Raw genomic sequence first — 14,875 nt, forward strand, 5'->3', positions numbered from 1 at the left:
ACAGGTGTTATGTCATGTTTATGACAGTGTCATGTCAGTCTTATTCACCCCCCTTCAAATAAAGTGTTACCGAGGAAGTTTATGTGCTAATTCATTATTTTGGCTGACAGAAAGCACCCTGATTGTTAAACTACTTTTAGGTGGAATTATAAGTCTCATTTTATTTCATTTTAATTCATACACGTTTCCTACTGAACCTTAGTTAAGTCTTCAACCTACTTAGTTTGAAGAACTGAAATTTCATTGAAATATTCTTTAAAAATATCAGTTTACTTTTAAAGCACTTCTACAAAAACACTTTTTATCAGTTTTTCCTTGTTATCTCTAGAAATGTTATTTCATGTTGAATAAATATATAAATTACTTCATTTTAACATTCATATAAAACTCAACAGTATCAAAATCCTGAACAGATCAGTTCGCGTTTCTCCGTACGCTACGTGAGCCTCATCGGCCACCGTATTAGAAGCTCAAATGGCTGGGAATCCGTTTCTGAAAGTTTCGTTCCGGTTTGTAGTTTAATTTTAGACATACATTGTTGTGTTGTTTAACATTTAGTTGGAGGTGAACCAGTGAAGCAGCGGAGAGTTTCGGTAAGTTAGCTGGTCTCAGTTAGCATTAGCCATGCTAGTTAGCATGGTAGCTAGCAGGGATTTTTAAATGTCTCAGTTTTATCACATTGAAAACATCCGATGTCTGCAGGGCAAAGGGCGATGCTGTCGGTCCTGTTTAGATCAGCCCTGCCTAAATGTAAGTTTAACTGTTTATGTTGGCTTATTAACTCGTTTATGTTTATGTTGGCTTATTAACTCGCAGTTTGTGAACTTCATAGTTAAAAAAATAAACATGTAGTTTCCGATCATCTCCTCATGTTTTTGTCGGAGATTAGGTTCGAAAATCCGATTAAATGAAAGAAACGAGCTTTAAATGGAATATAGGTCAAAGGTCAAGTTTACGGATCGAGTCAAAGTTCTTAGAGTTTCCTTAAAATTAACAAAACATTTTTAACAACTTACCTAAAATCAGGTAGAACTTATTCCACTGGTGTCCAAAGTGCGGATAGGGGGCCATTTAAGGCCTCGAAGTGAGGTTGAGCGGCCCTCGGTCACAGAACAAAAATGATCTTCCATTTTGGCTGTTGATGCAGTTACACATTTTACAGATGAATTAAAGTCTAGTAAAAGTGAAAGGTAAAACACAAAATATTGATCATTAGTCAACCATGTTTGATGCAATTATTTGATTTCACAACAAACATCCAGTGACTTTTCCTCAAGGGCAGACTTTAGCACAAATGTTTGGGGAACTGAGCAACATAAAACAAGATATTTTTTTAGAAAAATGAGCGACACATAATCTGTTCTTGTTGCTGAGAATAAACACAAAGAATAGAAAACAACCAACATTTAAAACGTTGTTTAATACTTCAAATATACTGCTCATGTGGTGAAAAGTTTTTTTTCAGAGTTTTAGAGATTTATTTCTTTCATCATAAAAATAAAGTTGAATAATAGTTTACGTGAGAAAAATACTATTATTCCATAACATAAAGAATGAACTGAAAGTAACAAATGATCAGCAGCAAATCTATAAAAGGAAAGAATAAATTCAGATTTAGAAACTATTTCTGTCCTACTAGCAAATATTTTCACAACCATAAACAAGTATTCAAAAAAAACAATGGGAGAAACAGTAAACAATGTTTTTCATTTGTTAAAATGTAAGTGAAGGAAAATGCCTGAATGGATTTAAACTCCTGATCTGAATCAGAATCTTTTTGTTTTTATAAGTTTTACTCTTTTAAGACATGTTAAACTTTAATAAAATGTGATGCAGTTTTTCTCCTCAGCTGGGTCAAAGGTCATCTTTTCTCTGTGAATAAAAAAATGAAATGTCTTTGTCGTTCAGACGGCAGGATGTGGCGACCCGTCCCGGTCAGAACCATGTCGTCCTCAGACGGGCCCACGGCGCCGTTCACCACGCTGGCCGTCAGCCAGCCGGCCGAGTCCGTCACGCACGTCCAGCTGCACCGACCCGCCAAGCTCAACGCCATGAACAAAGCCTTCTGGAGGCAAGACCAACACTCGGCTCCGCTTTCAGTTCTTCAACATTTAACTTCTGGAAAATCTGGATTTTTTTGTTGATTTTTTTTCTGGGTTTCCGTAGTTCAGGATGATGTCATCGCGCCCAGGGCAGCCATCTTGTTTAAGCGTGTTTTTCTATTTATTTGGGCTCTGAGTGTTGGGGCCAGACTGCGATTTTTTTGTTTTTTATGGTTAATTACAAGAGTAAAACAAGAATATTGCAATAATTAATTAATATGACAATGAAGTCGAAATAATGCGAGAATAAAATATTAATATTACCAGAAAACAGTCGTACTATAAGGAGAATAAAGTAATAACTTTATGATTAAACCAAATTGAAATGAGGAAAGTTGAGCATCTTGTAAAGGTTCACAGGCTGAGCTGGTCCGTTAATCCTGAAGCTTTTCTCATTAAAACAAAGTTTTTTCTGGTAATTTGGCTCTGTTCTCCACAGTTCAGCTCACAGAAGGGAGGATTAAAGTAAAACCCACTTTCTGAGAATATTTTCCATCACTTGTAATTTATTTTTTTATTATTAAAATCAGAAATCAGATTTAATATGAAAAAATCAGAGATTTATTTTTGAGCCACATTAAGTATCAATGAAATGGAAAGTAGAAGTTTGTTATTGTTAAATATGGCGCATCTCTGCCAGTTTAGCATAATCATTTTTAATTCATATCTTTAGTTTACATCAATTTTATTGTTTTTTTATGTTCTTTATTCAAATTGGGAATTCATTTTACAAAAAAAGTCCTGTTAGGTCAGACTGTAACCAGTTAAATACAGTTTTAAACCAAGAATTTAGTTTCTACCGTAACAGCTTCTACAAAAACTGTAATAAATAAATGTACATAAATATTAACTTTATGGTAAAAAAAAAATGTCATAAATTCCCTCAAACCCGGCGGCTGCACAACTTTGGCTCGGGTCACATTAGCGTCTCTGAATTAATTTTATTTATCAGGTTTGAGGCTAAAAATCCCTCCAAGATTGTAAACACTGCTGACCTTTGACCCAGATATTAAGGGGCTTTTATAGATTTCAAATAAAGTTTAGAAATTATTTTAAACCAGCAACATTTTCAGGTGGAAAATCCTAATGGTGCAACTACATTTCACAAACTTCCCCAAGTTCTAGAAGGGTGGTGTAGTTTTTCCTTCCACTCAACTTTCTGTGAATGCTATATTTGACATTTTCAGTTTTCTAAAGCTCAGAGACACTGAATCTGGGGTTTTAATTGGGCTAAAAATAAGTCATTTATCATGAATTTAGTTAATAGTTTGTCTTTTTGAGACGAGTTTTTGATAATTTCATTGTTTTGTTACAAATGGTGGTTTTTCTCATTGTAGGGAGATGGTGGAGTGTTTCCAGCAGATCTCTGACGACCAGACCTGCAGGGTGGTGCTGATTTCTGGAGCGGGGTCGACCTTCACAGCAGGTGAGCGTCCGTCTGGCTGGAAACGGGCCTTTAGTAGAAATACGTTTATGTGACCTTTCATATAAAATACATAATAAACAACGACATGCAGAAAATACTCAGATTAGTGCAAACAGCTGCAGAAATCTAAGAATCTGTTTCCAGTCTCTGAAGTTTGTTTCTTTAAATGCAAAAATCAACCTGCTCCAGTACGACGGCGGATTAATGCCACTGGAAATGTATAAAAAACAGGAAGAGTACATTTCTGCCAAAAACATCTCACAAATTTTACCAATAAAAAAACAGAAAGAAATTCTGATGAATTTAAGAAAATTTCTAGAAAAAAAAATAAACAAGGAAATGTGCAAGAATTTTAAGATAAACAAAAAAAGTTGGAGATTTCTGAATTTCAAATGTCACACATTTTTCTAGAACATTTCTGAGACTTAATCACTGAATTTCTAAGTTTTTGGCAGGAATGTACTTCTTTATTTCTACTTACGAAGCTCCTGGCAGGCCGTTGTAAAAATCCCATTAAGTTTTGGATCTACATTAAAAATCGAGTTACTTTATTTGCTTGATTTTAAGTCGGATTGTTTTATCGACAATTTTGGCCCACATGGAAAAAGTTAGTACTCCCCCCAGTGGATGAAACTGAGATAGGAATAACAGACAGATGACTACTCTGAGGTGAAAATAAACAGCTGACTCTGTGGGCAACGCCACGATGCCGCCGCCGGGTTCTGATCCCGTCTGACCTGCCGCCGTCCAGGGCTCGACCTGATGGACATGGCGGGCGACATTCTGCAGCCGGAAGGCGACGACTCGGCGCGGATCGCCTGGAACGTCAGGAAACTGATCAAGAGGTACCAGGAGACGTTCTCCGTCTTGGAGAAGGTAAACGGTGTGAGGGAGGACCGGCGGTCAGAAAGGCTCATCAGACGCTCAGGGTTCACTTCTTCTTCTTCTCCTGCAGTGTCCAAAGCCGGTGGTGGCGGCGGTCCATGGAGCCTGCATCGGAGGAGGTAGGACGCCATCAAGATGGCCGACATAAATCCAGCAGCGAGAAGCGTAACAAAGACATGAAGTCATTGCTTATTTTTACTTGATAAGAAACCTTTAATTAGATTTTTTAAAAATTTACAGTTAAATTTACTTAATCTGAAACTGCAAGGATTTTATTAATTTGAGTTATTTTATTCAGGAAAGAGAAGGTCCTTTGTTTTTACTGGTACAAAGTCCTTCACTGTAAAAGTGAAATCTTTCCAAGTATTTTTAGTCAAATATCTCAGTACGTTTGAAATAACACAAAACTTACAAGGTGATTTAACTGAAAACTTTTATGTTGTCTACCTAAAAACATAAAAAAACAGATATAAATGTTCTAAATTACAAATTTATTTCATATTTTCATCTTAAATCCTAAAAATGTAGAAAAAAAATCTTTTAAAACCTGCTTCTGCCTTTTCTCACTGATTAAATGTTTTATTTAGCCTTTAGATGCTATAAATTCATTTAAAACAGAGCTGCAGCTGATTAATTAAACCAGATTATTGATCGTTTCTAATAATTATTGGTTCTTCCTGCAGGCGTTGACCTGATCACAGCCTGTGACATTCGGCTGTGCACCCAGGACGCCTGGTTCCAGGTCAAGGTCAGAAAACGGGTCAAAACTCAGGAATAGTTGCAGCTGGACAAATGATGCACTAATATATCAACATATTGCTTTGACACAATTTCAAAGCGTTTTGTTTTTTAATTACCTCATATTCTAATAAAGTATTTAAAAGTAGCTTAAGCTACAACTGATCCTCCTGGCGCCATGATTAAGTCCTAACAGGAAGTTGTGGTTATTTGAAGCAATCTGATTGGCTGACAGGTTTTGGCCTTGTGCTGCACTGCCCCCTATGGGTTGGCATGTTTAAAGCAACACTGAGTGGCGTGTTTGTGTGGATGGGAACGTTTCGGAAACCATTCCAGCTTAAGACGTGGCGGACATGTTTGTTTTTATGGAGACTGAGCTGCGTGTGGATGAAGGACCATAAGTTTCTCTGGAGTTTTTACTCTTTGAACTTCCCTGTTAAAGTCAGCAGCTCAGTCTTGATGGTTGGGAACGTTCTGAGCGGTTCCGTCTGATCCGGATCGTCTCCGTTTCACAGGAAGTGGATATCGGTCTGGCGGCGGACGTAGGAACGCTGCAGCGGCTTCCTAAAGTGATCGGCAGCCGCAGGTAAAACCCAACCCGACCGGGTTCTGGTCCGCTGGTTTCGGACTCGGCCATGTTTATTAGCAGGAACCTTGAGTTGAAAGGTCATGTGCGGTGTGTGCAGCCTGGTGAACGAGCTGGCTCTGACCGCCAGGAAGATGTACGCCGACGAGGCCAAGAGCAGCGGACTGGTCAGGTAAAAACCCAACGTTAAAAGCGATGGCAGATTTTACACAGTCGGGTATTTGGACTAATCACTTTAAAAACTTTACTCATATTTTCCCCCAGATTTTATTTTCTGTAAATGTGACATTTTCAGCAATCCTTATTTTGTGACTCCCGTTTTGAGCTGCAGCCTGAACGTGCTTGTCGCTGCAGCCGGGTGTTTCCAGACCAGGAAGCCATGATGGCCGGCGCGCTGGACATGGCGGCGGAGATAGCGGCGCGCAGCCCGGTGGCCGTGCAGGGAACCAAGATCAACCTGATCTACTCCAGAGATCACAGCGTCGCTGAGGGACTGGACTACATGGTTCGGCACCCCGCTGCTTTTATTTACATCTGTTTATCTTAAAGTTTATAATAATGTTCATTTGGCCCGTTTATCTTTATTAGTTTATATTTTTTAGTCTTTTTGATTTGAAGTTTTTTGCATTTTATTAGTCGATATATTAGTCAGGTTTATTAGAATACTTTTATTTTGTGTAATTTTATTTTTTTAAAGTTCATATCAGATAATATTCATGTTTATTTGATCTGTTTAGTTTTTTCATAGATCTTATGTTATTTGAGTTTGACTTTTTATCGGTTTCAGTATTGGATCATGCTGATCATATAAAGTAAAACGTTGGCTGCAGTTCTTCCTGTCCGTCTCTGCAGGCGGCCTGGAACATGAGCATGCTGCAGACCCAGGATGTGATGAAGTCGGCTCAGGCCGCCATGGAGAAGAAAAGCCCCAAAGAGACGCTTTTCTCCAAACTCTGAGCCTCTGCTGACGGTTTTAATCTCCAGATTATTCTCTTCAGCCACCAGATTAACACCGACCTCCTGGATGATCGGTTTGGGTTCTCTAATCTTTATAACTTTGGTTTCTTGTTGCGAATTAATTATGTTTATTTAATAAATTCATCTGAATAAATGTTTATTTGTGCCAAACATCAGTCTGAGCCCAATCTTTAAAACAATCTGAGTTTTTATTAAATAAAGGTGATAAATTAAAACGTTGGCGTCTGCTTGGCTCGGAGCTTCTGCAGCGTTTTCTGTGGAGGGAAATCAGAGTGAGCTGCGGTTCTGCTGCAGGAACCCGAGGCGGAAACGCTCCTACCCTGTGGAACTCCTTGGCCCTGAGCCGGTTCCTGGCCCAGTCCTCCTGCCGGCTGCGGGCTGCTCGCTGCTGCTTCACCTCCTCCAGCTGCTCGTACAGCCTGAACACACACACACACACACGGCGCTCACACACTGCTCAGAGCGCAGACGGCCCGCCCCGGCCCGCCGGTACCTCTGGGTCCGCTGGTGCATCTCTGACAGGTTCCGCTTCCTCTGATCCGGATCGCTGATCCGAACGTCGGTTCCGATCTGAGGACCGGAGCGGCGACCTGAGAGAAGAACCGGGTCGCAAAATTCTGTTAAAACGACGTCTGGAGATGAACGAATCAGAACCAGGATGGAAAAACAACAAAAATCTGTAAAACAGCAAAACGCAGCCAGAGCTGGAGAGAAACTAGTTACATTTACTAGAGTAACATTTTGGAAAAAGTGCTCTGACAAAACTATTATATTCTCAGAATAAAAGGATCAGAATTATGAAACAGTTATGAGAAATTTGTAAGCTGAGAAAATTCTAATAACACAAAAAGTCGTACAACAGTAAGTCGTAATAATGCGATAAAAAACGTCCTGAGGTTAAAGTCGTAGACCTTATAAGGTGTGCTACCTGGTGGAGGTGGGCGGAGCTTCCTCTCTGCTCTCTTCCTGTCCTCCGTCGTGCTCTGGGACTCGGCCGTCTCCTTCCTGGGGACGGTCTGGACCTTGGCTCTACCTGTATCTCGTCCTTCGACCAGAACCCAACTCGGGGGTCCGTTCCTGGCAGCGGCCCGCTTGGCTTTGATCTCCTGAACGCGCCGGTCGGACCGCTGCATGAGAACCCGGCGCCGCCGCTGGAAGACGTCATGCTGGTTCCTGCTGGGACTCCAGAGGAACTCCAGGAGGGACGCTGGACACGGGGACCAACAAGATGGCGGCCATAATCAAGATGGCGGCTTTAAGGCCTCACTTGATGCTTCGACCTGAGCAGCTGATCTGTCTGTACCTGATGGCGTCTGATGAGCCAACGTGGTTTCAGCCCCCTGGTGGACAAAGCGTGCCGGTTAGAAAAATGTTGATGTTTGTTCAAACTGTCACCATTTGTGACGTTTTTCTTGCAAATATTTTACTTTTGAAACACAAATTTTCAATTTTTTTCAAGAACATTTCTGAGACTAATTTCAATGTTTTCTGTCTACATTGTTCATTAATATGTTGTATTATTCTGGTAAGTTTAACAAACAAACATTTTTAATTAAAGTTACTGCAGATTCGATGTAAAGCTGAGATAAATGAACCTCTGTCGGCTCCGTTTCCATGGTTTCCTGTCCATCTGTGATGCTGTCTGGACCGTCCTGCAGTCCCTCGTCGTCCGTGGCGACCGCGTCCTGGAGCGTCGTGTCCGTCAGACTCACCAACGTGATCTGAGACTGCTCCAGGATGCCCCTCTCCCCGTCTGACTCCTACAGAACCACAAATCCACCCGGTTCAGATCCAGCAGGAGGAACTAACAGTTCAGCGCTAAAAACACTCCTGAAAGTACTTTTTCCCCCAAAACTTTACTCAAGTAAATGTAACTGAGTAAATGTAACTAGTTGCTCTCCAGCTCTGCATAACACGCAGCGCTACGCTAGCTGCTGCTGCTGTTCATTTAATTTTCCACACAACTTAAAATGATCCGTTTTAGATTTTCTGCACCTGATCGAACCTTAAAATGATTCTTGTTTTCTACGTCAGTCAGATGAAAACATACCGGTGTGATTTCTGAGCTGGAGAAATCCTGACCTTCACCGACTGGGACGGAAATTCTGGAGGATTCTGCCTCCGACGAGCCGAGAGCGGACGCTTCCCCGAACCCGCAGGGCGGCGTCACCAGGGCGGGGGACATGTGGGACACGCAGGGCGGCGTCCCCGGGGCGGGGGACATGTGGGACACGCAGGGCGCCGTCCCCAGGGCGGGGGACATGTAGGACACGCAGGGCGCCGTCCCCAGGGCGGGGGACATGTAGGACACGCAGGGCGCCGTCCCCAGGGCGAGGGACATGTGGGATACGCAGGGCGCCGTCCCCAGGGCGGGGGACATGTAGGACACGCAGGGCGGTGTCAGGACTCCGTCCTGCTGGACGCACTCGGAGATGACGAGCCGGGAGAAGGACTCCTCAACGTCTCTGTGGCCGTCCGGCTCCTCCGCTCTCAGCTGCTCCAGCGACGGATCGTCTGATGTGTTGAGGTCAGGAAGGTGAAAGGTCACAGGGGGGTCAGCGGTTTCGTTGTGGGTGATTTCTGGACGCAGCGGGTGGAACGAATCTGAGTGGAGAGAGAAAGACGAGTCGTTTCAGTCCAACTTTATTTCTGAAGAACAAAAAATGTAGGACTAAAATCATTAACTGATTAATCGATTATTAAATTAGTTGAAAATTATTTCTGTAATCAATTAATAGATATCTGGAGTGAAGACACTCAAAAACTGCTGGTAAAGATAATATTTTAAATAAACAATCGTTTGTCCTGGTGGGAGCTGGTTAATCCTGGCAGCCCGCCAGGCTGAGGGAACCCAGAACACCAAATCGGGTTTAAATGAGAAACACTCCTGATGTTTTCTCTCACCGTCGGCGCCGTGCGGGTCCAGGTCCTCCAGCCCGGCTCGGTTCTGCAGCACCGAGTTCGAGGCGGGCGGACTCCGAGCCAGGCGGCGCTGCAGTCCTGATGGTTCTCTGGACTCGGCTGCAGAACTTCGTTCACCTGAATTCGGTCATTAATTTAAATTTAAATTATCTTTAACTAAAAAACCAGAAATGATCCAGAATAAAACACACCGGAGCTTTCACTGAGCTGATCGGCAGAGACCTGCAGCTCCCCGACCAGAACCCTCATCTGGACCTCCTCCGGCAGCTCATCCGACCAAGACGGTTCCGACGTGTCATGACCAGCCCAGAAACCCGGACTGTCGGACTGTTGGGACAGGCGGCCGATCATCTGGCTCAGAGTGGAGTCCCAGCCGCTCCGACCCGGCGGACCGGGCCTGGTACCGATCATGGAGGACTGAGCCGACGGCTGGCCGACCAACCGCTCCAGAACAGAGAGCCTCTCTGGAGCCACGCAGGACGGGTTCTGCTCCTGAAAACAGCAGAAAGGCTCAGAACCGGACCGGAGACCGCAGGGCATTCTGGGTAAATACAACCAAAGCTAACGTGCTAGCCTAGCGCGAGCAGCAGAAATGGCTCGTGGCCAAAGACTAGAGAGAGAGATAGAGAGAGAGAGAGAGATCCTCCAACCGCTAAAATCTGACGCCTCCATCTCGTTTCCAAGTTGTGCTCTGATTACATGTAGCTGGTTTATCAGATCAACCGATCAGATCTTCTGATTGATCTGAACCTGGTTGAATGGATGAGTGACTGACCGGGTTTGGGTCGTGGCCGGCCACCGGGTGGCGCCGGGCGAGCCGACGACGAGCCGACGTCTCATCCTCCGTCCTGGACGGCTGAGAGAGCGAAGAGCCGGACTCCTCCAGAGCGTCGCTGTCTGAGATCAACAGGAGAGATTTTATCGTTCTGGACGTGAACCGGGCCGGACCGGGCCGAGATGGAACGGGATCCGGACCTGTCGTCGTTCCTGCGGCGCTGAGCGAGATGTCGAGCTCTCTGGTGTATTTATCGATGATGCGCTGGATGACGCTGTCGTTAAACACCGAGTCAACAGGCGGGCCAGCGGGGACGGACGAGTCCGGAAAACCCGCACAGGAAGCGGCACCAGAACCCGGTCCAGTCGGGTTGGAGAGCCGAGGGTTGTCTGCTGAAACCAACAGGAAGCTGGCGATCATTTTTAACGATTAGACACGTTTTCTGCTCCACAGCGGAAGGCAAAATAAAAGCCCAACAGGAAGTCAGAATTACCAGAATAAAAGCCATAATTAGTTTTATTCATAATTAAGACAATAAAAAGTCATAATTAAAATAATAAGTAATAAATTTGAGTCTTAAAGTCATAATTAGTCACAATAAAACATTTTGCTGGTTGATAAATTGTCCCAGAAGTTATTGCCATAAATGATAATATTGTTGTTTTGAGACCATTTTGCAGTAATATAATAAACATGACATAATAATAATAATAATAATAATAATAATAAGTCATTCCCAAAGAACAACAAACTTTAAATTCAAATAAACATTTAACACTGGAAGACATTTTAAATATCCAAAATGAATAAAAACAACACAAACAACCAATAACATTAATTATAAAGCCTCTGTAAACTAAATTATCCTCCAAAATAAAAGACCAGAATGAAAACTTTTCATCCAGTTTTTGGTAGAAAGACAAAAACAATGAATCATGCAAACAGAAATTATTGAGCGATTAGTTGATTTATAGAGACATGGCAAGTCAGTTATTATAACAACTGCGGGTTTCAGGTCTGGCTGACTCACCGACATTCTGCTCCGGGTCGGTGGAGACGTAGCTGCCGCTGGAGATGGTGGTGGAGGAGAGGCAGTCGGAGCCGGCCAGCCTGCAGAGAGCCTGAGGCAAAACCGGAGACTCACTCAGGTGTGTCTGTAAAGCACGTTTCAGCAACAAGACGGGTTAAAGCGATTTATGTAACAAAAACATTCCAGTGGCAAAATAAAGAGAAGTCATGAAAAGCTGGACTAAAATAAACGACGTGCCGGTTATTACTAGAGGTGTGCCGATCGATCGGTGACCGATCTAGTTATTACTAATCGGATCAGAACTAAAGGACTGAGCTCAGTTCAAGTGTAGAAACCCTCATGAAAACGTGTTGAATGGACACGATTCAGGTTCAGACGTTTCACATCATCGCTCAGTACACAGAAACACACACACACACGCACAACACCACACACACACACACACACACACACACACACACACACACACACACACACTTTCTGTTTCTGAAACGCCAACACTCCAAGCAGCAGGTACTGTGACCACCTGAGGCCAAACCTTTTAGAAAGCAAAGTGAGGTGTCGCCAAAAACACTCATAGCAAAACAACAACCTTTTAAGGAGCCCCCGAATGGTTTCTGTAAAAGCAGCTTAAAATAAACCCGATCTGACCTTGTCACTGGGCAGACACAGAACAGGCTGCAGGTCGGGTTCTTCAGCAGGTGATTTTAGAGGAAAACTGGATGTACAAAACTTAGAAATTCTGCCCACAGGAGGCAGTATTATATAAAATTAACTTTGAGCTTTACATTATACTATAATGTTTATCCCTCATCCGAACATACCTGATTCTTTCATGCATGTTTGAGAAGTCCTTTAATCTCCCGTGGCAACCATTCAGCTGTGCAAAATGCTTGGTTGGACCTAGCCCCGCCTTTGAGGGTGAAGCTGCACCTCAGAGCTGCAGTTTCCAAGCTTCTGAGCTTCTGCCTCACTCAGCTCCTTCAGACTAGCCAGCAGCAATTAGCAAACACCTGGTGAAACTGCACGTCTGCTGACCTAATTATATGAGCTATTTCTCAGTGCAATGCTGGTAAAAATATTGCTAAAGGGTTAATAAAGGAGCCATGTTGTGAAAACTTCCTGAAGGCAGAGTTTCTTAAGAGCAGGAACTTCTTAAAGAGACAGAGGCCCAATTTCAATTACAAAGTCAAATTTCATTTAAGTTATATTTGATATATAGCTTTCTTACAACAACTACTACTGACAAGTATAGTTACTTGATTATGCAATAAAATGGCACTATGTGCCAGGAAAACACAAAATATTGCCTCTTTCTTTAATTATTAATCATTTCAGAGCTTCACCAGCAAAATGATTGTGAATACCCTGTGCATCAGTGTGTACGCCACCGTCTCAGAAGGTGTTATCATTAGTCTGCAGTTTCCTTCAGCCGGGGTGAAGGAGCGACAGAGACAGAAAAACACAATTACACTCAATCATCGTTTCCACGACAATAAAGTGTCTATAATAAAGTCTCCAAGCCCATCGCTAGTGCCAACTCCACTGATTTCCAGACAGAACATTTTAATGCTCTCTTTCATGCCCTGGTATTTCCCTTCTCAGTTCCCTTCAACTCTCACAATGCTCACANCACACACACACACACACACACACACACACAGAAGCTTCTCCAGCGTAATCAGCGGTGGAGGCGTCGTCTGCCTCCGCTCTCAGATTTGGCTAGTTTTCATCACTGATCCACAGCCGGTGGACCTCAGAGGGGATTCACAGGAGAAGAAAGTCCAGATATGAAGTCAAATCCGTCTGATTCTCATTAGAGTCACACAGACTGCGCGGTTAGCTCGGCACGGTTACCTCTGAGGGGGATCCAGAGCTCAGAGCTGCAGGACCGGGCGAGTCGGCTCCTCTTCCAGAATCAGAACAAGGCGCTGACGTCGCTTTCATGGCCAAATCTAGAAAAACAGGAGAATCACTGCAGCTTCACGTTTTCTCCCTCAGCAGGTCGTTTCTGCGCATCCGTACCAGAACCAGACGACTCTGGAGTCGTTGCTGCCCCAGACAGGAGTCGCTCCCTCCAGGGAAGACGGCAGGAGGTCTCCGACCCGACCCGGCTGTCAGCAGAACCATCCTGCAGGTTAACGTCTGATAGGCGTGACGGAACGTCGTCTTCTGGACCTGAAGAGACGACCCGCCTCCCAGCCGAGTCCGATCTACAGCTGGAGACGGACCCAGACTGCCTGGTGTCATGTACTGAACCATCCTGCAGATTTCCGTCTGCTGAGCGGGAACGCGCGTCGTCTTCAGTGTCTGAAAAGACGACCCGTCTCTTGGCAGAACCGCACCGCAGGCTGAAGTCTGCTGAGTGTGAAGGAAAGTCGTCTTCTGGGCCTGAAAAGGCGACCCGCCTCCCAGCAGAGTTGGGTCGGCAGCTGGAGACGGAGCCAGACTCCAGAATCCAGTCAGATGTGGAGAAAAATCCTGAACCTTCCTGCAGGTGTGAAGGATCATCGTCTTCTGGGCCTGAAAAGGCGAGCCGCCGTTCAGCAGAATCGGGTCTACAGCCTGAAAAGACAAGAATCATCATCAGGAGCTTCTCCTGGTTTAAATACTGGACGAAACGGGTCCGGAACCAAAGGAGTGGAGGCGGACCTGCAACCCGACTCATGTTGACCGGAGTCTCCACCTCTTGGATGGCGCTGAGCTCATGTTGTTGAGGAATCATCCACTTGAAACCCAGTTTGACCCGAGTCACTGGAGGCTTCTGTGTCCGTGGAGGATGGAGGAGTCCAGAAGGTTCTGGAGGAACGACGCTCGGAACCAGAGGAGCTTCGAAAGGAAACGACAGAACATATTTTAAAACAATTAAACCTGGATAAACGATGCAGATCAACAAAGCTAACTGGGTGCTGCATTACGGCGGCCAGGAGTTAAATACACAGGAATTAACCACCAATAATAATATTAAATAATAACGTTACATTATGAAGTAGGGCTGTTGTAAACGAATATTTTAGTAATCGAGTAATCTATCGATTATTCTTTCTATTGATCGAGTAATCTATCGATTATTCTTACGATTAATCGAGTAATCGGATAAAAAAAAATTATAAAATGAAATATTGGTAAATCTGGCATAATACCGGTGTTACTATCAGATATCAATATCAGTCCAATTTTTCATATTTGAGCATCCCTAACAGTTGCTCTTTTGTAGTTTAGAAAACTAACCTGTAACTAGGGCTGTTGTAAACGAATATTTTAGTAATCGAGTAATCTATCGATTATTCTTACGATTAATCGAGTAATCGGATAAAAAAAAATCATAAAATGAAATATTGGTAAATCTGGCATAATACCGGTGTTACTATCAGATATCAATATCAGTCCAATTTTTCATATTTGAGCATCCCTAACAGTTGCTCTTTTGTAG

General features: G+C 43.5%; 2 protein-coding genes across 3 annotated transcripts in view; one reads left to right on the top strand and one right to left on the bottom strand.

Annotated features, from left to right (window-relative positions):
- Positions 1 to 6,861, top strand: part of ech1 (enoyl CoA hydratase 1, peroxisomal) — a 7,931-nt gene extending 1,070 nt beyond the window's left edge. The window contains exons 1-11 of one of the 2 annotated variants that reach the window (XM_007552492.2): positions 417 to 593; positions 703 to 750; positions 1,909 to 2,071; positions 3,440 to 3,528; positions 4,280 to 4,404; positions 4,484 to 4,532; positions 5,097 to 5,161; positions 5,667 to 5,737; positions 5,838 to 5,909; positions 6,092 to 6,242; positions 6,590 to 6,861. In XM_007552492.2, the coding sequence (XP_007552554.1) occupies positions 714 to 750; positions 1,909 to 2,071; positions 3,440 to 3,528; positions 4,280 to 4,404; positions 4,484 to 4,532; positions 5,097 to 5,161; positions 5,667 to 5,737; positions 5,838 to 5,909; positions 6,092 to 6,242; positions 6,590 to 6,694 (927 nt within the window). In that variant the 5' untranslated portion in view covers positions 417 to 593; positions 703 to 713 and the 3' untranslated portion in view covers positions 6,695 to 6,861. Of the gene's footprint in view, positions 1 to 416; positions 594 to 702; positions 751 to 1,908; positions 2,072 to 3,439; positions 3,529 to 4,279; positions 4,405 to 4,483; positions 4,533 to 5,096; positions 5,162 to 5,666; positions 5,738 to 5,837; positions 5,910 to 6,091; positions 6,243 to 6,589 lie in introns of those variants that run through there. The other variant, XM_016671713.1, reaches the window with a different exon arrangement.
- A 19-nt stretch (positions 6,862 to 6,880) lies between these two features.
- Positions 6,881 to 14,875, bottom strand: part of cep295 (centrosomal protein 295) — a 17,453-nt gene continuing 9,458 nt past the window's right edge. Inside the window, exons 16-30 of the mRNA XM_007552491.2 lie at positions 14,095 to 14,271; positions 13,468 to 14,007; positions 13,300 to 13,397; positions 11,443 to 11,533; positions 10,613 to 10,804; positions 10,413 to 10,534; positions 9,829 to 10,129; positions 9,620 to 9,754; positions 8,766 to 9,319; positions 8,311 to 8,475; positions 8,019 to 8,055; positions 7,644 to 7,922; positions 7,209 to 7,305; positions 7,035 to 7,134; positions 6,881 to 6,969 (exon numbers count right to left, since the gene is read on the bottom strand). Of these exons, the coding sequence (XP_007552553.2) occupies positions 6,925 to 6,969; positions 7,035 to 7,134; positions 7,209 to 7,305; positions 7,644 to 7,922; positions 8,019 to 8,055; positions 8,311 to 8,475; positions 8,766 to 9,319; positions 9,620 to 9,754; positions 9,829 to 10,129; positions 10,413 to 10,534; positions 10,613 to 10,804; positions 11,443 to 11,533; positions 13,300 to 13,397; positions 13,468 to 14,007; positions 14,095 to 14,271 (2,933 nt within the window). The 3' untranslated portion in view covers positions 6,881 to 6,924. The remainder of the gene's footprint in view (positions 6,970 to 7,034; positions 7,135 to 7,208; positions 7,306 to 7,643; positions 7,923 to 8,018; positions 8,056 to 8,310; positions 8,476 to 8,765; positions 9,320 to 9,619; positions 9,755 to 9,828; positions 10,130 to 10,412; positions 10,535 to 10,612; positions 10,805 to 11,442; positions 11,534 to 13,299; positions 13,398 to 13,467; positions 14,008 to 14,094; positions 14,272 to 14,875) is intronic.

The sequence above is a fragment of the Poecilia formosa genome, unplaced genomic scaffold, assembly GCF_000485575.1.
Source record: "Poecilia formosa unplaced genomic scaffold, Poecilia_formosa-5.1.2 Scaffold48, whole genome shotgun sequence".
NCBI lineage: Eukaryota > Metazoa > Chordata > Actinopteri > Cyprinodontiformes > Poeciliidae > Poecilia > Poecilia formosa.